At 37.8% G+C, this 18844-nt stretch overlaps 1 protein-coding gene across 1 annotated transcript; it reads left to right on the forward strand.

Moving 5' to 3' along the window:
- Positions 1-16210: 16210 nt before the first annotated feature.
- Positions 16211-16801, forward strand: LOC311582472 (heat shock protein HSP 90-beta-like; the record flags this gene model as incomplete). The annotated part of the gene is made up of 1 exon (XM_084755634.1): positions 16211-16801. The coding sequence occupies one exon, from the start codon at positions 16211-16213 to the stop codon at positions 16799-16801; it is 591 nt and encodes a 196-aa protein (XP_084611760.1).
- Positions 16802-18844: the final 2043 nt, after the last annotated feature.

The following is an 18844-nucleotide window of genomic DNA, read 5'->3' on the forward strand; positions in this document are numbered from 1 at the left end:
GTAGTTCCCTTAATTTCTTTTTCAGCACATTTGTCATTTGTATACAGGAAGGCTATTGATTTTTTGAGATAATTTTGTATTCAGCTACTTTGCTGAAGGTGTTTATCACTGTCGGTGTTCTCTGGTGGAATTTTGGGGGGTCACTTATGTACACTATCATATTGTCTGCAAATAGGGATAATTTTACTTCCTCCTTTTCCATTTACATCCCCTTGATCTCCTTTTGTTGTCTTACTGCTCTGGCTAGAATTTCAGGAACTATATTGAAGAGATATGGAGAAAGTGAGCAGCCTGTCTGGTCCCTGATTTTAGAGGAATTTCCTTGAGCATCTCTCCATTTAATTTGATGTTGGCTATTGGCTTGCTGTATAGAGCCTTTATTATGTTTTAATATGTGCCTTATGTTGCTGATCTATCCCAAACTTTAAACATGAATGGGTGTTGGATTTTGTTGAATGCTTTTTTGACATCTAAGGAGACAATCATGTTGGGTTTTTTTCTTTCAGTTTATTTATATCATGTATTAAATTGATGGATTTGCATATATTGAACCATGTCTGCATGCCTGAGATGAACCCTACTTGTACATGGTGAATAATATCTTTGATATATTCTTGGATTCGGTTTTCAGGTATTTTATTGAGGATTTTTGCATGAATTTTCACAAAAGAAGTTGGTCTGAAATTATTTTTCTTTGTTGGGTCTTTGTAAGGTTTAGGTATCAAGGTGACTATAGCCTCATAGAAGAAGGAGTTTGGTAATGTTCCATCCATTTCTATTTTGTGGAGTACTTGAAGAGTATTGGTATTAGTTCTTCTTTGAAGATCTGATAGAATTCTGTGCTAAAACCATCTGGCTCTGGACTTTTTTGTTGAGAGAAGATAACCACTTCTGTTTCTGTAGGAGAAATAAGACTATTTAATTTGTTTGTCAGATCTTGATTCAGATTTGGCAAGTGGAAACAATCAAGAAAGTTGTCCATTTCCCTTAGATTTTCAAATTTTGTGGCATGCAAGCCTTTGAAGTAGGACCTTATGATTCTTTGTATTTCTTCAGTGTCTGTTGTCATGTGTCCCTTTTCATTTCTGATTTTGTTGATTTGGATAGTGTCTCTCTGCCTTTTAGTTAGTTGGACTAATGATTTATCTATCTTGTTGATTTTCTCAAAGAACCAGCTGCTGGTTTTGTTGATTGTTTGAATTGTTCTTTTTGTTTTGCATTTACTGATTTCAGCCCTGACTTTGGTTATTTCTGTCTGTCTACTCCTTTTGGGTCTTTCTGTTTTTTTTTTCCTATGGCTTCCAGATGTGTTATTAAGTTGTCTATATGAGTTGTTTCCAATTTCTTTATGAAAGCACTTAGTGCTATGAATTTTCCTCTTAGCACTGCTTTCAGTGTGTCACATAAATTTTGTTCCTTCATTTTCATTGGATTTTAGGAAGCCCTGAATTTCTTTCTTTATTTCTTCCCTGGCCCAGTTGTCATTAAGTAGAGAGTTGTTTAGTTACCATGTGTGTGTAGGCTTTTTGTTGTTTCTGTCATTGTTGAAGTCCAGCTTTAGTCCATGGTGATGTGATAGGATACAAGGTATTATTTCAATCTTATTGTATCTGTTGGGGCTGTTTTGTGACCTATTATATGATCAATTTTGAGAAGATTCCATGAGGTACTGAGAAGAAGGTATAATCTTTCATATTTTGGTGATAAGTTCTGTAGATATCTGTTAAATCTGTTTGATTCATAACATTAGTTAATGTCATTCTTTCTCAATTTAGTTTCTGTTTTGTTGACCTATCCTTTGGTGAAAGTAGGATGTTGAAGCCTCCTACTATCAATCTGTGGAGGTTGATGTGTGGAGTAAGCTTTCTTAATATTTCTTTTACAAATGTGGGTGCCCTTGTATTGGGAGTGTAGATGTTCAGAATTATGATGTTAACTTGGTTGACTTTACCTTTGATGAGTATGAAGTGTACTTCATCATCTATTTTGATTACTTTTTATTTAAAGTTTAGTTTATTAGATATTAAATTGGCTACACCAGCTTGCTTCCTGTGTCCATTTACTTGGAGTCCTTTTTTCCAGCCTTTTACCCTGAGGTAATGTCTATCCTTGTGGCTGAGATGTGTTTCTTGGATGAAGAAATGTGTTGGATCCTGTTGATGCATCCATTCAGTCAGTCTGTGTCTTTTCATTGGAGAATTGAGACCATTGATGTTGAGAGATATCAATGACCAGTGACTGTTAAGTCCCTTGATTTTTATGTTAGTTGGAGTAGAGTGTTTGTGTGGTTATGTTTTTGCAATGGTAAAATTACATCTATTTCCCATGTAATTTTGGTTGTAGTTTCTCACTTTGGGTTGGAGTTTTCCTTCTAGTAACTTCTATAAAGCCAGATTTGTCATCAGGTACTCTTTGATTTTTTTTTATCATAGAATATCTTGTTTTCTCCATCAATGGTTATTGAAAGTTTCACTGTATAGAGTAGTTTTGCCTAACATCTGTAGTCTCTTAGGGCTTAGAGCACCTTCAGGACCTTCTGGCTTTTATAGTCTCTGCTGAAAACTCAGATGTAATTCTGATAGGTTTATCATTATATGTTATTTGGCCCCTTTTCCTAGCTGCTTTTAGTGTCTTTTCTTCATTCTGTACATTTTGTGCTTTGATTATTATGTGGCAGAAATATTTTCTTTTCTGGTCTGTCCTATTTGGTGTCCTGTAGGCCTCTTGTATGTTTATATGCGTGTTCTTCTTTAAATTAGGGAAATTTTCTTCTATGATTTTGTTAAAGATATTTTCTGGGCCTTGGAGTTGGCCATCTTCCCTTTTCTCAATTCTTATTATCCTCAGATTTTGTCTTTTCATGATGTCCTTGATTTCTTGGATGTTTTGTGTCAGGAATTTTTCAGATTTAGCATTTTCTTTGATGATTGTTTCAAGTTCCACCATAGTATCTTCTGCTGCCAAGATTCATTCCTCCATCTCTTGAATTCTGTTAGAAAGACTTAGGTCTGCATCACTGGCTTGCTTCTCTGAGTTCTACTGTTCCCAGTTTTCTTCTGTCTATGCTTTTATTATTGTTTCCATGTTCATCTTCAGATCTTGAACTGCTTTATTGATTTCCTTCATATGATTGTTTGTCTGTTCCTGAATTTCTTCCATTGCCTCTTTAATGTCTTCAATCTGTTTGGCTGAATCTTCCTGCATTTGTTTACAGATTTTTATTTGTTTCCTCAAGTATCATTTTCATTACTATGGATTTGAGATTTCAACTGTGTTTCAATTGTGTTTGAGTTCTCAGAGTTGATTTCTGTGGGGTAGCTGGGACCTGGAGATGACATATTGTTTTGGGTTTTGCTGTTTATATTTTTATGCTGACCTCTAATCATCTTGCTTTCTCTGTGATTGAGAGGTAGTTTCTGGCATCCCTACCTGGATCAGGCAAGTGACCTGGTTTCAGCTCCAGAAGACTATAGTCTATACTCTGCATTCTCCACAGGGTCAACAAAGTCTGGTGCTGGTGCTGGTGCTGGTGCTGGTGCTCTGCAGCCCAAGGATCAGTTTGAGGTAACGTCAATCAATCTGGTTATCCTGCCTTCTGCTGGATTTAAAAACCTTGCCCTGATGCACTGGAACTTTGAGAGGCAGGGAGGTGGGACTAGTCTTATTCCACCCCAGAGTGCCGGGGACCCTGATGGCTTGTGGGAATTGACTAGGAATCTGCCTGTTCCATCCAGGCTGTGGGTCCTAGGATCAGTCCCACTTGAGAGAGCAGATACTTTTCTGGGAGTTGGCCTGATCCCTTCAGGCCGGTTCAGTCCCCTCTGGGTGTATATGAGCATTCTTGCTGGGTTTAGGCAGCTGGTCGGGCTCTGCCAGAGCTTGCTGGAATGGCTCCCTGGTTTGGAGCAGGTGGCTAGTTTTCTGCCTGATTCCGCTCAGGCCAGTTCAGAACCTCTGAAGAGTGTGGGAGCCCCAGCTGAGCTGTGCTGGCTAGCTAGGCATCTCCCTGGTCTGTTTAGAGTATATCAGTTCTGCCCAGATGTCCAGGGAACAGACAACTGGGATGGGGGGTTCTGCCTGATGAAAGCAGACATAGCAGCCTCAGATCAGTCAGCCTGAGTATGAGGCTTTGGAGCTATGGCAGGAGGGCACGTCGACAGCTGCCTGAGCCCCTGTGTGGGCCCTGGGTGTCTCCATGTACTAGTGGTCCCAGCTCCACACTTTCAGGTCCCTCTGGGCCAGCTGTCCCACCAATCAGTCAGAGGGGGATACAGACAGCCACAAACACCATAGGCTGAGCTGGGCTTTAGATTTTATGCCTGTCTGGTTGGCAACCTCAAGGGCTTTCTCAAGACTCATGGGATGGTCTGAGGTCAGAATCCCCACCCCCCATTTTCCTGTCTTTTTCCCAGGCCCACAGCTCCCAGTTGGAGTTACACTGCCCACAGTTCAGTTTCAGATATGAAGTCCCTGGGTATGCAGCAGCTCCCTGGTAGGTATAGGTTCAGTTTCTGGGGCCTGGGCACTAGTCCTCTATGGGTTAGTTAAGTGGCTCAAGGCTGGTCCCACCTGTGCTGTGTACTTTGTGTACCCTACTCACCTAGGGCTCTTCAGATGTTGTGGTCTGTAGCTCCCAGCCTGGTCCTGTGTGTTCAGAGGCACCATCTTGGATTCTTCAGCTATCCTTTTTAAAATTTCTTTTTTGAGTTGAGAGTTGTTCTTTCCAGGCCTGTAAAAAATAGTGTTGGAATATTGATGGGAATTGCACTGAATCTGTAGACTGCTTTTGTTAAGATGTCCACTTTTACTATATTAATCCTTCAAATTCATAGGTATGGGAGATATTTCCATCTTCTGATATTGCCATTGATTTCTTACATCAGAGCCTTGCATTCAGGCCTTTCACTTGCTTGATTAGAGTTATACCAAGATATTTTATATTATTTGTGGCTATTGTGAAGGTGTTGCTTCCCACATTTCTTTCTTAGCCCATTTATTGCTTATATAAAGAAGGGCTACTAATTTAATTTTATATTCAGCCACATTGCTGAAGGTGGTTATTAGCTGGAAGAGTTTCCTGGTAGAATATTTGGGTCATTTATGCATATTATAATATCATATGTGAATAGCAATACTTTTACTGTTTTCCTTTCTAATTTGTATCCCCTTTGTTTCCATAGATGTCTTACTCCTTTAGCTAGGACTTCAAGAACTATATTCAATAAATGAGGATAGAGTGGGTAGCCATGTCTTGTTTCTGATATTGGTGTAATTTTTTAAAGTTTCTTTTTAATTTGATGTTGGCTATTGGCTTCCTTAATGTTGACTTTATCATGTATAGTTATGTGCCTTGTATGCCAGTTGACCTGAAGACTTTTAACATAAAGTAGTATTGTATTTTTTCAAATGATTTTTTTGGTATCTAATGAGATAATCATTTTTTTTCAGTTTATTTGTTAGATTACATTGATGGATTTTCGTATATTGAACCATCTCTGCATTCCTGGAATGAAGCCAATTTCATCATGGTGGTTGATATATTTGATGTGTTCTTGGATTTGGTTTATGAGTATTTTATTGAGTGTTTCTGCATCAATGTTCATAAGGGAAATTGGTCGGAAATTCTCTTTCTTCACTGGGTCTTTATGCAGTTTAGGTATCAAGGTGACTGTGGCCTCATAGAATAAATGAGTTTGGCAATGTTCCTTCTATTTCTGTTTTGTGGAATAGTTTGAGGAGTATAATTCTGCACTAGAACCATCTGGTCTTGGGCATTTTTGGGGGGGGGTTGGGACATTTTTAATAACTGCTTCTATTTCTTCAGGGGTTATAAGACTATTCAAATAGTTTCGCTGATCTTCATTTAAACTTTATAACTTGTATCTATCTGGAAAAGCTTCCATTTCATTTAGAATTTTTAATTTTGTGGGGACAGGATTTTGAAATAAGAGATGATGAGTCTTTGGACTTCCTCAGTGTCTGTAGTTATGCCATCCTTTTCAGTTCTGATTCTGTTAATTTGGATATTGTCTTTCTTCTTTTAGTTAGTTTGGATACAGGTTTTTCTTTTCTGTTGATTCTTAGTTAGTTAGTTAGTTAGTTAGTTAGTTAGTTAGTTAGTTTTTCGAGACAGGGTTTCTCTGTGTAGCCTTGGCTGTCCTGGACTCGCTTTGTAGACCAGGCTGGCCTCGAACTCACATCAATCCGCCTGCCTCTGCCTCCCAAGTGCTGGGATTAAAGGCATGTGCCACCACGCCCGGCTTTTCTGTTGATTCTTTATATTACACTCTTTGCTTCTAATTTATTGATTTTAGCTCTGACTTTAATTATTTAATTATTTCCTGCCACCTATTCTTCCTGCGTATGTTTGCTTCTTTTTCTTCTAGATCTTTCAGGTATGCTTTTAAATTTCTACTATGAGATCTAATGAAGACAATAGTGCTATGAACTTTCCTCTTAGCACTACTTTCATTGTGTTTCATAAGTTTGGGTATGTTGTGCATTCATTTTCATTATATTCCAGAAAGTAACTTATTTCTTTATTCCTTTCTTGACCCAATGGTCATGCAGTAGAGAAACTCAGTTTGTTGAGTTTCCATGTGCTTTGTGTTGTTTTGTTGTCACTGAAGTCCAGCTTTATTCCAAGGTGGTCTGATAAGATAGATGGAGTTATTACAATTCCTTCCATGTGTTGAGGCTTACTTTATGACCAACTATGTAGTCAATTTTGGAGAAGGTTCTGTGAGTTGCTTGGAAGATGGTATAGTCTTTTTGTGTTTGGGTAAAATGTTCAGTAAATATGGTAGGTCAATTTGATTCACAACATCTGTTAGTTTCCTGGTTTCTCTGCTTAGTTCTGTCTCTATTGCATGTCCATTGGTGTGAATGTGTTGTTGAAGTCTCCTACTATTAATCTGTGTATTTCAAAGTATTACTTAAGCTTTAGTAATTTTTTAACTAATGTGGGTACTCTCACAATTTTGGCATAGATATTCAGGATTGACATAAAAGTATTCTTGGTAGACTTTTCCTTTTATGAGTATGAAATGTCCTTCACCATTTTTTTGATTAATTTTGCTTGGAAATTGTTTTATTAGATATTAGAATGGCTACTCCACCTTGCTTCTTGAGTCCTGTTTGCTTGGAAATGCTATTTCCAGTCCTTTACTGTGAGGTAATGTCTCTTTGTTGCTGAGGTGTATTCCTTCTATGTAGCAGAATGATTGGCCAATTTTGATAGCCTGTGTCTTTTTATTAGAGAACTGAATTCGTTGATGTTGCGAGATATTAAGATATTAATGACCAATGATGGTCAATTTCTATTCTGTTGATGGTGGTGGTGGTGAGGGTGTGTGTGTGTGTGTGTATATGTGTGTGTGTGTGTTTCCCTTTTTTGTTTTTGCTGGTGTGCAATTATTTATTTCCTATGTTTTCTTGGATGAGTTTAACTCTCCTTCTACTATTTTCTGTAAGGCTAAATTTCAGAATGGATATAGTTTAAATTTGGTTTTGTCTTGGAATGTGTTGCTTTCTCCCTCTATGGAGATTGGGAGCTTTTCTGAGTATGGTAGTATAGGGTGGTATCTTTAGTCTTTTAGAAGCTGCAAAACATCTGTTCAGACCTTTCTACATTTTAGAATCTGTGTTGAGAAGTCAAATGAAATTCTGATATAACTCCATTTGTATGTTCTTGGTTTTTGTCCCTTTCAGCTTTTCTGTAGATATTGTCTTTGATTATCATATGGCAGGAGGATTTTCTTCTCCAGTCCAATCTATTTGGTGTTCTTTATGCTTCTTATAAATTTATAGGCATCCTTTTATTTAGGTGGGGGAAATTTTCTTCTATGATTTTGTTGAAGATATTTCTGGTCCTTCAAGCTTGGACTCTGCCTTCTTCTATTTCTATTCCTATTATTCTTAGTTAGGTCTTTTCATAGTGTTGCATATTTCCTAGATCTTTTGCATCAGAACTTTATTAGATGTAAATTTTCTTTTACTGATGTGCCAATTTCTTTTATTTTATCATCTACACCTAAGATTCTTTCTTCTGTCTCTTGGATTCCATTGGTAATGTTTGCTTCTGTTATTCTGTTTCTTCCATATTCATGTATTGTACAGTTGTTTTTTTTTTTTTTTTTTGCTTTTTAAAACATTCTTTATTTCTTTTTTTAATGGTATTTTTCTCCTTTATTAATTTATTCTTGTTACATTTCAATGGTTATCCCATCCCTTGTATCCTCCCATTCTTCCCTCCCTCCCATTTTCCCTTTATTCCCCTCCCCTATGACTGTTCCTGAGGGGGATTACCTCCCCCTGTATATGTTCAGTTTTATTCATTTCTTTCACCTGTTTGGTTTTTCATCTATTTCTTTAAGGGATTTATTTTTCCTCTTTAAATGCCTCTATCATCTTTACAAGATTGAGTTTAAGGTCAACTTCTAGTCCTTCAGTTTTGATAGGATATCCTGGGCTTGCTCTACTAGGATAGCTGTGCTGTGAAGAAGCCACATTGTCCTGGCTCTTGTTGATAATGTTCTTAACCTGGCCTTTAGCCATCTAACTGTTCCTGAACGTTCCTGGTGTAACAGGAATTGGGAAGGTGAGCCCTTGGTTGTCTCTGGTACAGCATGTCTAGTTCAGCAGGCCTTGATATCCCTAATTCAGCAACCTTGGTGAAGGCCAGACAACAAAAGTAGATCAGGGCATGCATTTAAGAGTGCCCTAGGTGATTCCTGAGGGGATGAATGGGAAGAAATCTGTCTCAGATGTTCCTGGGACAACAGTCCTGGTGAAAGCTGGTGGAACAATGGCTGGAAAATGGAGACAGGGCTACAACACTATCCTTTTTTTTATTAAGTTGCTTTGTTCACATATTATGTCACAATGACCAGAAGAGTAATGAAGACATGTAGTAAAATACAGTCTAGTATCTGCTAACTTGCATGTTGTTTCTAATTTCATTTACTGATAATTATTACAGAATACACTAGTAACTGGGTTTCGCATTAATAAGCCAGCTAGTATCATGAAGGAGAAGCAAAATGTTTGATATAGTAGTCATAACAATAATTTTAGCTTTCAACAATGGGCATTCTTCTACATATCCATCTCTTTCCAGTTGTTAAAGTGATTCACCATAACTTATTCAGTAACTATTCCACTGTTGTTAAATTTAAGTAATTTTCATTTATTAACATTAAATATTTTTGTGCCTTTCAACCATATTTGTATGATAAATTTTAAACACTGATAGAAGGCAAGTTCCCCACTGAATCTTGATGTGCAATTGCCATATTGGTTTCTATATTCAATTAGAAATATTACTTTAAACTTATTTAATCAACAAAATTTACAAGTTCAATCATGGATAAGCACAAATTCTCCCCAATAATGCCTTCCTTTGTATAGCTTGGATTTACTAGTGAGATTAAATATTTTCATATATACTAAAGACTAAAGCTTGTTACTGGGTGGAGTCTTTGTGAAAAATTGAACTTAAAGGAACACAAACATAAACTCGATGTCTTGGGAACTACTGACCATGCTTGATTTACAGATGATTACAGGGAACACCAGTCGGCCTCTGTGGAATTTCCCAGGAATAGCTGCAAAGCCCAATTCAATAAAATGTTTTATCTTCATTAATAATTTGGATGAAAAAATAAACAGCACTGAAATTAACTTCACAGATGGGTCTAAATTGAGAGGACTGTAAATGACAATGAAGAATGAGAATTTCACTGGGGCCAGAAAGGTAAAAACCAGTAATATATAAAATCCAATTCAATCTGGGAAACAAGGCCATCAGCACAGGGAGGCAGAGTCTATCACCCAGTATAAAAGTAAATATAACACCCACTTTCATCGAGTTCAAAGGTGAGGAGGTCCCCACTCTGACTAGATACTCACTTATCACACAAGGCCTTGTTCCTGAGCAGGGCACACTCTCTTTTGATTTGCTTGAATTTGCAATGTTCCTATTATGTTCGTGTTTTATTCTGTCCTCCCAGCTGCTGGTACTGTTTGGGTATGCTGTGAAGCATTTAAGATATGGGTGCTTTCTGCACTCCTCCTGGAGAACAGAGGTTCGGAGGCTCAACAACATCCATGACTGAACATGGTGCTGATCCAAATCAGTTTGGAGATTTCTCAGACTGAAGATAAGAAGAAATCCCCACCCCTACTCCCATTCCCACGGGGTTGGGACTCACCATCTCCAAGCACTCTATGCTCTTCTGAGTACTGGAGCAGGGTAGGCCCCCTGTAGAACAAAATATCAACACAGAGGAAACAACACATCATTTTGGCCTCTAAGCCATGTTCTACTCTGTGGCTGATTTCTCTGAAGAGAACAAGAAGGCAAAGGAACCTTACTATATCCTGGATCATAGGTGGCAGGACATAGACAAATCTAGCTCCAGGAGGACAATGTCTGTCAATCTAGTAAATGAAGCAGCTGACATCCAAAGGTACTCATCCCCATGACTACTGTCAGCTTATAAATCCCAAACCCCCTCATCCAATGTCTAAAGGAAAGAGTAAGAAAACAAACAACAAAAACCAGGATAACATGGCTCTACCAGAAAACCCAGACAACAACAGATACTCTGATGTAGCTGAATCTTAGTAAAATGAACTTAAAGCTATGTTTATACAATTATTTGAGCATTATAAAGAGGAAGCAAATAGATCTTTCCAAAAATTACAGCAAAAAATACAAACAAACGAATAGAGGTCATCAAGGAGAAACAGGAAACCACAATCAAACAGGCAAAGGAAATGAGTCAAGAAATTCAAGACATGAAAATGGAATTCAAAGCAATTAAGAAAATACAAGTCAAGAAAACCCTCCAAATGTAACAATTAGAGAAGAAAGCAGGAATAAACAGAAAAATATAAACAACAGAATTCAACAGATGGAGGAGAGAATCTCAGGGGCTGAAGATACAATAAAATAAATTAATACATCTCTCAAAGAAAATATTAAAACAGAAAATTTCATGATGTGAAGCATCGAAGAAATCAGGGACACCATGAGAAGGCATAACCTCAGGATTATAGGAGTAGATGAAAAAGAAGATGCCAGGTTCCAAGGACAAGAAAACTTTAAGAATATCATAGAAAATTTCACCAACCTAAAGAAAAAGATACCCTTGAACATATAAGAGGCCTACAGAACACCAAATAGGCTAGACCAGAAAAGAAATTCCTCCCACCATATAATAATTAAAACACTAAATCTACAAAACAAATCCCTAAAATCAATAGGGAAAAAGACCAAGTAACATATGAAGTCAGACCCATCATAATTACTCCTGACTTCTTAACAGAGACCATAAAAGCCAGAAAGGCTTGTGCTGAAGTCATCCAGAAACCAAGAAGCAAGCTGGAGTAGTCATCCTAATATGTAGTATCTAATAAAATAGACTTTCAACCAAAATTATTCAAAAGAGGTGCAGAAGGACACTTCATTCTCATCAAAGGAAAAATTAAGCAAGAAGACATGTCAATATTGAAAATCTATGCCACAAATACAAGAATAAGTCCATTTGTAAAAGAAACTTTATTAAAGTTTAACTCATACACATCTGTCCCCAGACACTTATAGTGGGATATTTCAACAGCCCACTTTCCCCAATGGACATATTATCAAGAGAGAAAATAAATAGAAAAATAATGAAACTAACAAAGGTCATGAATCAAATGGATGTAATAGACGTTTAAAGAACTTTTTTACCAAACAAAAAAGAATGTATTTTCTTCTCAACACCACACAGAAACCTTTCCAAATTAACCATATACTTGGTCACCAAGCAAGCCTCAACAGATACAAGAATATTGAATTAACCCTTATCTAAGGGTTGTTCCTTATCTAAGCACCATGTGTTAAAACTAGACCTCAAAAACAAGAGAAATAACAAAAAGCCTACACACTCATGGAAACTGAACAACTCTCTGCTCTGTGACCAGAAATGAAAGAAATTAAAGAGTTCCTAAAATAAACGAAAATGAAGGCACAACATACCCAAACTTATGGAACACAATGAAAGCAGTTCTAAGAGGAATTTTCATAACACTAAGTATCTTCATTAAGAATTTGGACGCATGCCATATTAGCAACTTAACAGCTTACCTAAAAGACTTAGGAGAAATAAAGAAAGAAGCAAACACACCTAAATGGAGTAGACAACAGGAAATAATCAAACTCAAGGCTGAAATCAGTATATTAGAAACAAAGAGAACAAGATAAAGAATCAGTGAAAGTAAGAGCAAGTTCTTTGAGAAAATCAACAAGAGAGACAAACCCTTATCCACAACTAACTAAAAGACAGAGAAACAGTACCCAGAGAAACAAAATAAGAAATGAAAAGGAAATATAACAACAAACACTGAAGAAATCCAAAAAAATCATTAGGTATTACTTCAAAAGCATGTATTTCAAAACATTGGAAAAATCTGAAATTGATTTTCTTGATAGATTTTATCTACCAAAGTTAACAAGATCAGGTAAACAGTTTAAACAGCCCTATAATCCTAAGGAAATTGAAGCAGTCATCAAAATTCCCCCAACAGGAAGAGCCCATGGCCAGATGCTTTTAGCTCAGAATTCTACCAGACTTTCAAAAAACTAATACCAATACTCCTCAAACTATTCCACAAAACAGAAATAGAAGGAATGTTACCAAACTCATTCTATGAAGCCAGTCACCCTGATATTTAAAGCACACAAAGACTCAACAAAGAAATAGAATTTCAAACTAGCTTCATTCATGAGCATTGATGCAAAAATACTCAATAAAATACTCAAAAACCAAATCCCAGAACACATCAAATGCATCACCAACCATGATGAAGTAGAATTCATCCCAGAGATGCAGGAATAGTTAACATATGAGAATCCATCAATGTAATCCACCATGTAAACAAATTGAAATAAAAAGATCACATGATCATCTCATTAGATTTAGAAAAAGCCTATGACAAAATTCAACATTCCTTCATGATAAAAAGTCTTAGAGAGATCAGCAAAACAAGACACATACCAAAACATAATAAAAAGCTATATACATCAAGCTGATAGCCAACATAACATTAAATGGAGAGAAACTCAATGTAATCCCACTGAAATCAGAACCAAGGCTGCCCACTGTCTCCAAATTCCTTCAATGTAATACTAGAAGTTCTAGATAAAGCAATAAGAAAACTAAAGGAGATCAAGGAAACCAGGAAGAAGTCAAAGTATGACTATTAGCAGATGATACAATAGTATATGTAAATGACCCAAAAATTTCACCAGAGAATTCCTACAGCTGATAAACTCCTTCAGCAAAGTAGCTGGACACAAGATTAATAATTTTTTTAAAAAGTAGTCTTCCTGTGTACAAAGGGTAAATAGGTGGAGAAAGAAATTAGAGAAGCCATACCATTCACAATATCCTCAAGTAATATAAAGTATCTTGGTGTTACTCTCACAAAGCAAGTCAAAGAACTGTATGAAGAAATCTTCTGAAGAAAAAAAATCAAGATGATATCAGATGGAAAGATCTCCCATGCTCATGGATTGGTAGGATTAAAATATATTAAAATGGCCATATTACCAAAAGCAATCTACAGATGCAATGCAATACCATCAAAATACCAACCTTCTATACCTTGAAAGAACAATTTTCAACTTCATATGGAAAAAAACCTCAGAATAGCTAAAATAATCTTATACAATAATAGAACTTCTGTAGGTTGATCCATTCCTTACTTAAAGCTTTACTGAAGAGCACTAGTAATAAAAAACTGCATGGTACTGGAATATAAATAGGTGGGTTAATCAATGGAATTGAATCAAAGACCCAGAAATAAATCTGCACACCTATGGACACTTGAATTTTGACAAAGAAGCAAAAACAATACAATGGAAAAAAAGAAAGCATCTTCAACAAATGCTGCTGGTCAAACTGCTACAACAGAAAAGTCCAAATAGATCAATATTGATCACCTTGCAGAAAACTCAAGTACAAGTGGATAAAAAAACTCAATATAAAACCAGATACACTAAATCTATTAAAATAGAAAGTGTGGAAGAGCCTTGAACTCATTGGCACAGGAGACAACTTCTTGAACAGAACATCAACAGCTCAGGCTCTAAGATCAATAATTAATAAATGGGACTCTTGAAACTTAAAATCTTCTGTATTGGCAAAGAACACTGTCAGTGGAATGAGAGACAGTCTACAGATTCAGAAAATATCTTCACCAAACCTACATCTGACAAAGGTCTAATATCCAAAGTATATATAAAGAACACAAAACATTAAGCACCAAGTGTTAGGTCCTGCCATATGGCATGGCTGGCATGGCCTACTCTCTACCTAGGGGTAGGGCTTCGCCTCTCCCAGAGACTCATTATATAAACCACACATTTTGATTCAATGATCCCCCTCTTTTTCTTTTGCCTGCTCTTGTGCTTGCTGTTTTCCCATCTCCTTGTCTTCTCTCCTTCCCTTCTTCCAAATCCCAGCAGCATATGGTTTCCCTTCCCCTGCTTTCCTGTGCTGCTTCCAATAAGCCTGTATTCATATATTATAGTTTCATTGCCAATTAGCTCATTCCAATTATTTAACCAATCACCAAGGAACAAATAACTCAATTAAAAAATGGAGCACAGAACTAAGCAGAATATTCTTTCTTGTTGTTTTGTTTTGTTTTTAATTTTTATTTTTTACATATACATTTATATTATTACACATATATAATAGATTATCTATATCAAGAAGAACCATGACACAATCAGGAATATTCTTAACAGAGAAATCTTGAATGGCCAAGAAGCATGGAAAGAAATGCTCAACTTCTTTAATCATTTGGGAAATGCAAATAAAAACTACTCTGAGATTTCATCTTCTACCTGTCAGAATGGTTAAGATCTAAATGTCAAGTGATATCACATGCTGGTGAGGATGAGGAGAAAGGGAAACACTCCATCATTGCTGGTGGGAGTGCAAACTTGTACAACCACTTTAGAAATCAATTTGGCACTTTCTCAGAAAACTGGGAATACTTCTACATCAAGACTCAGCTATAACACTCCTGGGCACACACCCCAAAATGCTATGCTACAGAATAAGGATATTTGCTCAATTATAGTCATAGCAACTTTATTCATAATAGCCAGAATGTGGAAACAACATAGATGTCTCTCAACTGAAGAATGGAAAAAAAACTATGGTACATTTACATAATGGACTACTACTAAGCCTCTAAAAACAAGGAAATCATGAAATTTGCAGACAAATGGATGAAACTAGAAATGATCATCCTGAGTGAGGTAACCCAGACCCAGAAAGATACTCATGGCATGTACTCACTTCTAAGTGGATTTTAGCCATTTAGTACAGGTTGAACATACTACAAATGCACAGACCAAAACAAGATAAATAGCAAGAAAGACCCAAGGAAGGATGCTTAAGTTTAACTCAGAAGAGGAAATAGAATAGACAGAGGTAGTGTGTGAAGAGAGGGACCCAGGTATGAACAGGAGGTCAGAGGCAGATAAGTGTAGAGATCAGACCAGTGGAGAGTAGAGGTAGGAAGAAAGAAGGTCTACAGAGAAAAGAAAAACTGTGGTGGGGCCACCTCAGTGACAAGCTGCAGGTGTAAGTCAGAATAGGCTTATTGGATGATATGAGGGGGACTATAGCTGAGATTTCTAGTAGCAGGGGCCATGAAGTCTGAAGACAACACCCTTTAACTAGAAAAGTCTATTAATGAAAGAGAACACCAACCCACCCACAAAAAACTTTGATGCAAAATTTATCCTGCCTACAAGCCATGCAGGGGTAAAGATAGAACAGATAAATTCTCTTGAGTCACCCCTGCACAGCCTAGGCTTGCCTTGGAAGTTGGATGTAGTCTTGGCCCACCCTGCTCTGTACTTGACTTTTCTGTCAAGATGTCTGAGGAAGTGCACCATGGAGAAGAAGAGGTGAAGACCTTAGTTTTTCAGGCAGAAATCACTCAGCTCATGCCCATCATCAATAATTCATTCTCTCTCTCTCTCTCTCTCTCTCTCTCTCTCTCTCTCTCTCTCTCTCTCTCTCTCTCTCTCTTTGATTTTTTGAGACAATGTTTCTCTGTGTTAGCTTTGGCTGTCCTGGACTCACTTTGTATACCAGGCTGGCTTCAAACTCATAGCAATCTGCCTGCCTCTGCCTCCCAAATGCCACCTTGCCTGGCAACACTTCCTTTTCAAACAAGGAAATTTTTCTCTAAATTGATATCTATTGCTTCTGATGCCTTGGACAAGATTCAGTATGAGAGCCTGACAGATGCTTCCAAGTTAGGCAGTGTCAAAGAGCTGAAATTTGACATTATCTCTAATCCTCAGGAGTGCATGCTGACTTTGGTGGACACAGATATTGTCATGACCAAGGATAACCTCATAAATAACTTGGGAACTCTTGCTAAGTCTGGCACAAAAGCATTCATGGAGGCTCTCCAGGCTGGTGCAGACATCTCCATGACTAGGCAGTGTGGTGTTGGATTCTATTCTGCCTATCCACTGGCAAAGAATGTGATTGTGATCATAAAGTACAATAATGATGAGCAGTATGCCTGGGAGTCTTCTGCTGATGGCTCCTACATAGTTCATGCAGACCATGGTGAGCCCATTAGTCAGGGTACCAAGGTGATTCTTCACCTCAAAGAAGGCCAGACAGAGTGCTTAGAAGAGAGGAGGATCAAGGAAGTGATGAAAAAACACTCCAAATTCATAGGCTATCCCATAACCCTCTACTTGGAGAAAGAATGAAAGAGAGCAGTGATGATGAGGCAGAGTAAGATAAAGGTGATAAAGAGGAGGAAGATAAGAATGATGATGAGAAGCCTAAGATTGAAAGTGTGGGATGAGATGGGCAGGATGACAGTAAAAAACACACAAAAAAAAGAGAATAGGAAGAAACACATTGATCAGAAAGAGTTGAATAAGATGAAGTTTATTTGGACCAGAAACCCTGATGGCATTACTCAAGAGGAATATGGTGAATTCTAGCAGAGCCTCTCCAATGACTAGGAAGACCACTTGACAGTCAAGCACTTCTCTGTAGAAGGGCAGTCAGACAGAATTCAGGGAATTCCTTAGCAGCTCCCCTTGACATTTTTGAGAACAAGAACAACAGCACCAAACTGTTTGACCATTGTGTGTTCATCATGGACAGCTATAATGAGCTGATAACTTAGTACCTCAATTTTATCCATCATGTGGTTGACTCTGAGGACTTGCCTCTGAACATCTGAGAAATGTTCTAGCAGAGGAAGACCCTGAAAGTAATTGTCAAGAAGTACCTAGAGCTCATCTCTGAGTTGGCTGAAGACAGAAAACTACAAGAAATTTTATGAGGCATTCTCCAGGAATTTAAAGCTTAGAATCCATGCAAATTCCACTAAGCATCACTGCCTCTCTGAACTTCTTTGCTATCATACCTCTCAGTCTGGAGATAAGATGACTTCCCTGTCAGAGTACGTTTCTCTTATGAAGGAGACACAGAGGTCCATCTACTATATCACTGTTGAGAGCAAAGATCGGGCAGTCAACTCTACCTTTGTGGAGCATGTGCAGAAACATGGCTTTAAGGTGGTGTAATGACACCCTATTCACAAATACTACATGCAGCAGCACAAGGAGTTTGATGGAAAGAACTTGATCTTGGTGACTAATGAGGGCCTGGAGCTAACAAAGGACGAGAAAGAGAAGAAGAAAATGGAGGAGAACAAGGCAAAGTTAGAGAATCTCTACAAGCTCATGAGAAAAATCTTGGATTAGAAGATTAAAAAGGTGACAGTCTCCAATAGGCTTGTCTCTTCACCCTGCTGCATCGTGACAAACATGTATGGCTGGACAACTAACATGGAGCAGAACATGAAGGCCCAGGCACTGAGAGACAACTCTACAATGGCCTATATGGTAGCCAAAATCACCTAGAGGTCAGTCCTGACCACCCCATTGTGGAGACCCTGCATCAGAATACTAAAGCAGACAAAAATAACAAAGCTGTCAAGGAACTGGTGGTGTGGCTGTTTGAACCTGCTCTGCTATCCTTTGGTTTCTCATTTGAGGATCCCAAAAGCCACTCCAACCACATCTATGGTATGATTAAACCAGGCTTGAGCAATGATGAAGATGAAGGAACAGCAGAGGAGTCCAGTGCTGCTGTTCCTGATGAGATACCCATACTTGAGAGTGCTGAGGATGCCTCTAGCAAGGAAGAAGTAGATTAAAAAGACCCCTAGGAAGGTCATGCACACTGTATAGTTTCCCTGTGTCGCCCTAGCAGCCTTAACCTACCTGGTTCTAGGCTCAGGTCAATAATCTCTTCTATCCTGTCTTTTTGCCTTAAAGCAGGAAAATCCATGTCCACAGAATAACAGAGTTTGGTATTGTATATTTTTGTTTATTTTATTTTGTTCTCAAATGTAAAGTATGCAAAATAAATAAGATGGTGTTTTATACAGAAAAGAAAGGAAGGAAGGAAGGAAGGAAGGAAGGATGGATGGATGGAAACAGATAGAGCAGAGATTGAGGGAATGCTAAACCAGTGTCTAGCCCAAACCAAGACACACCCCATGGAAAAGAGCCATCCCATGACACTATTCATGCTACTCTGCTTTGCTTGCAGACAGAAGCCTATGGGAGCTGTCTTCTGTGATGTTCCATGGAGCAGCAGTTTGAAACAGATGCTGAGACTCATAGCAAAGCATTGGGTGAAGCATAGGTAGTCTAGTGGAAAAGTTAGGGGAAAGATAAAAGGATCTAGAGGTGACAAGAGCTCCATAAGAAGACCAACAGAGCCATCCA

The sequence above is a fragment of the Acomys minous genome (assembly GCF_964271855.1).
Source record: "Acomys minous genome assembly, chromosome: 14".
Taxonomy (NCBI): Eukaryota; Metazoa; Chordata; class Mammalia; order Rodentia; family Muridae; genus Acomys; species Acomys minous.